The sequence below is a fragment of the Tigriopus californicus genome, chromosome 10, assembly GCF_007210705.1.
Source record: "Tigriopus californicus strain San Diego chromosome 10, Tcal_SD_v2.1, whole genome shotgun sequence".
NCBI classification, from domain to species: domain Eukaryota; kingdom Metazoa; phylum Arthropoda; class Copepoda; order Harpacticoida; family Harpacticidae; genus Tigriopus; species Tigriopus californicus.
This window is the reverse complement of record NC_081449.1, coordinates 11,690,389-11,693,875: the sequence shown is the minus strand read 5'-3', so window position 1 is coordinate 11,693,875 and position 3,487 is coordinate 11,690,389. Positions and strand designations below refer to the sequence as shown.

The window sequence follows — 3,487 nt, the reverse complement described above, 5'->3', positions numbered from 1 at the left end:
TGGATCAGACTAGTGCTAGATCAGACCATATTGTGTTCTCCGTGCTCTGGGTAAACGTAGGGACCCTGGATACACGAGCTTTGGCTAGTGTCTCCACTTCAAAAAGTAAACAATGAGCAGAACTAAACAGTTTCAAAACCCATTTTTAGTTAATTCACTGTATGAGAAAGAGTTCTGTCATGACAAACGCCATTGAACATTTACTTCAATTTAGTTGATTCATGAATTTCATTGTGTAATCAATGAGCTCCTCTTTCTTTCTGTTAATTAATTACTTATTCAATTTTATATCAACACTTCTCTAAGGAAGCAAGATGCAAAAAATATTTGCCATAAACTTGAAATTTTTGACCAAATTGAAATCGAAAGTTTCAAAAAGTCACTTGTTCTTTGAACAACATTTCACTAACTCGATGATTAGGTGTGGCATATATATGGCAGGAGATATGAAAATAATATGCAAGAACATGTGCTTGGAAGTTTTAATATTCGGCAATAGAATATTCAATCATCTGGCCGTTCCTCTTTGATCTCTTCTTTCACGCGCTTGTCTCGTTTACTCCTCTTGTGGCTGCTACTGCGGTGACTTGGCGAGCGACTTCGCGATTTTCGTTCTGACCTGCGTTCACTACTTCGCCCTTCTCGAGCAGAATCGCGGTCTCTTTCTCGCTCACGCCGCTCACTGCGCTCACGATCCCGGTGCTCCCGGTGGCGGTCACGAGATCGACTTCGAGTTCGGCGACGCTTGCGATCGCGTTCACGGTCTCGATCCCTCTCTGCACCTCGCTCGCGCTCAGCATAGCGTTCGCGATCTCGATCCCGGTCCCGATCCCGACTATCGCGTGATGAGCGTCGCCCTTGATCTCGCCACACATCCCTGCGATCTTCATAGCCAGGGTCGCCAGGGGGTGCGTCACCTGGCGGGGGTGCACTAAAAGTGGATGGAGGAGCGTCCCACTGGGACTCCATGGTGGGTTCGTATCCACCTGTGTAGAAGTCGCTTTGACCAAAGGGATCCTCTGCGGGGAATTCCGATGCTGGTGGTGGTCCTTCGAAATTTGGTGGAGGCAGGTTGGTAGGTGGGGGCATTCCCGGAGGCGGGACAGAGAAATCTATACTATTGAGAACCTTTTGTGGGTAGTCGGGGCGTTTGTCACCCGTGAGAACCGAAATCGGACCGGGTGCTGGTGGAGGCTTCTGGAGATCACTCACCACCGGTGCCCGATTCAATACGGTAGGAAGCGTTTTTGGTATTGTGGATAAGCCAGTGATAGAAACAGGGGCGATCGTTCGACTGATGATACTGTTGGAATAACCGGGCATACCGAGGCCACTTTCGTTTCTCAGCTTTCTTTGCCGCATGATGTACGCTTGCCAAGTGTCTTCAGTAAAACCATAATTGAAATAATCCGTAATATCCGCTCCTAAAAAAAATTGGAAATAACGGGATGAACTCAAGACCTCAGGCCGGAAATTCACAAGAGATTGTACCTCACGCCACTGACGCAAAGGAATCACATTAAGGAACATATGCGATACTTCAGATATTTTTCAATTTTGAATTGTGTATGAGTAGAACGGTTTACATAAAGCAACACATTTTTCAAAGTAAAATGGAACGGAAGAAATTATGTAATTTTATAAATGTTTTTCACCGTTTCCCTCCACGCTTTCATTCACGTTTTGTATCTGACTCATTTTGTTGACTTAACAATAGCCTAATTAGCAATCCTGTCTCCTAGTCCAAAAACTCCATTTCCCGTAACTCACCGAACCCACGTGGACGGGTTAAATCGAGTTTCAGTGACAAGAGATCAACTTTATTTTGAAAGTACCAACATGTCGCACGGAAGTCCATCTGATGAGGATCAATTCCTTCACTTTGAAGCAACTAATCCATGCTCAACAGTCACTCCGCTACTTGACTCAACTCTAACCCCTAGCCTTGATCCCTCTTGGTTGGAACAATTGAAGAGCGTCTTGCAATGTGGCGTCTGCGGCTTCATTTGCACGCCCAAGTTGTACCAATGCACCAATGGCCATCTCACTTGCAATCAATGTTTAGCAAGCCTCAATAAGTGTCCCATGTGTCGAGATACTTCTATCTTGAATCGCAATCTGACGGCTGAACGAATTCTCATGCTCTTGGACCCTTTACTGCCCTGTACCTATCATCCTTACGGTTGCGGCGACCTGCTATGCGCCTCTGATTTGGCCGCCCATGAGGCGCTGTGTGCGTGCCGCCCGTACCCGTGCCCTGAAATGAGCTGTCACCGTTCAGATTCCTTGGCCGCCATTCATCAGCACTTCGTGACCTCTCACTCTTTCAAACACTTCAATGCCTCAGCCTCTACAGAAGAGCTTGGACTACCCGAAACAGATCGGAAAATGACCATGATGGGTACAATACCCAAGATGTTTCAATGCTACAAACAGGTATTTTTGGCTCACACGGCCATCTACAAAGGTCAATTGACCATCATGACGCAGATTCTGGGCAATCAAGATTTAGCCAATCGGTTTGACTACGAAATTACCACTCATCGGGGACTGGGACAAATGCCACATGTCTTCCAAGCTCGGGTCCAACCTCTGAGTCAAGGTCAGCGGTTCTTACTCAAATATGGGCCAACGTTCCGGTTGAGCTTGGACGAAATTCCATTGCATCCGTTTCGAGGACGTGTTCTATGGCACACTATTGCCATTCATCCCGCTAATTCTAAGCCGCACCACTAAATATTGACTGTGGTTGGACAACCACTCCTCCAAGTGAACTGAATCCCTCACTTGTTGCTAATGCCGTAGGATTTCATGAATGACTGGGAATGAAAAGAAGAACTTTTTCTGAACCCAACGATGTTTCTTTTCTTTTTTTTTTCTTTTATGACCTTCAGTTTCAACCCAGTCTCATTTGAATTTGGTGTTATCCGGGACTCATTTTAATGCCTTTCTTACGAAATAAAGATGGAAAAATTCTTAAATTTCGCATTGCTGGTTGCGGGATCCAGGTGATTCGGAGTGAAATTGAAGTGATGTTTCAACCTCTTCGAAATCTGCATGTTCGAAACAATCGTAGCTCTCCTCAGGCCCTTTTTTACGAGGCTTCTTGAAGCTCGGAGGTAGAGTGTGGACGTTCTCTGTTTGGAAAACCACTTACTTTCTGAGGTGGTGAGGATTTTTTTCACATGGGTAAGGTCAAGATTGTCCCATCGAAATGAAAGCTTTGAAATGAACTAAATTGAGGGCAAACAGTTCCCTTCAATTTGATCGACGCTTAGAGGAAGTGCCAATGTCCAACAAGACCAAAATCTAGTGCATCAATCCATAGTCCAATAGGAGACATTACATGGTTATTGGCCGGGATTCGTCATTAGACCAAAAGTTCTCAACATCTTGAATGTCAAACTTCTGACCACGGACAATTCGACCCAGATTGCGCCCCCCCAATAATAGTCTTTTGGATTAGATCGAAACAACTAATAGTCTT

General features: G+C 45.3%; 1 protein-coding gene across 1 annotated transcript in view; it reads right to left on the bottom strand.

Annotated features, from left to right (window-relative positions):
• Positions 1 to 468: 468 nt before the first annotated feature.
• Positions 469 to 3,487, bottom strand: part of LOC131888411 (pre-mRNA 3'-end-processing factor FIP1-like) — a 4,791-nt gene continuing 1,772 nt past the window's right edge. Inside the window, exon 3 of the mRNA XM_059237259.1 lies at positions 469 to 1,424. Within this exon, the coding sequence (XP_059093242.1) occupies positions 505 to 1,424 (920 nt within the window). The 3' untranslated portion in view covers positions 469 to 504. The remainder of the gene's footprint in view (positions 1,425 to 3,487) is intronic.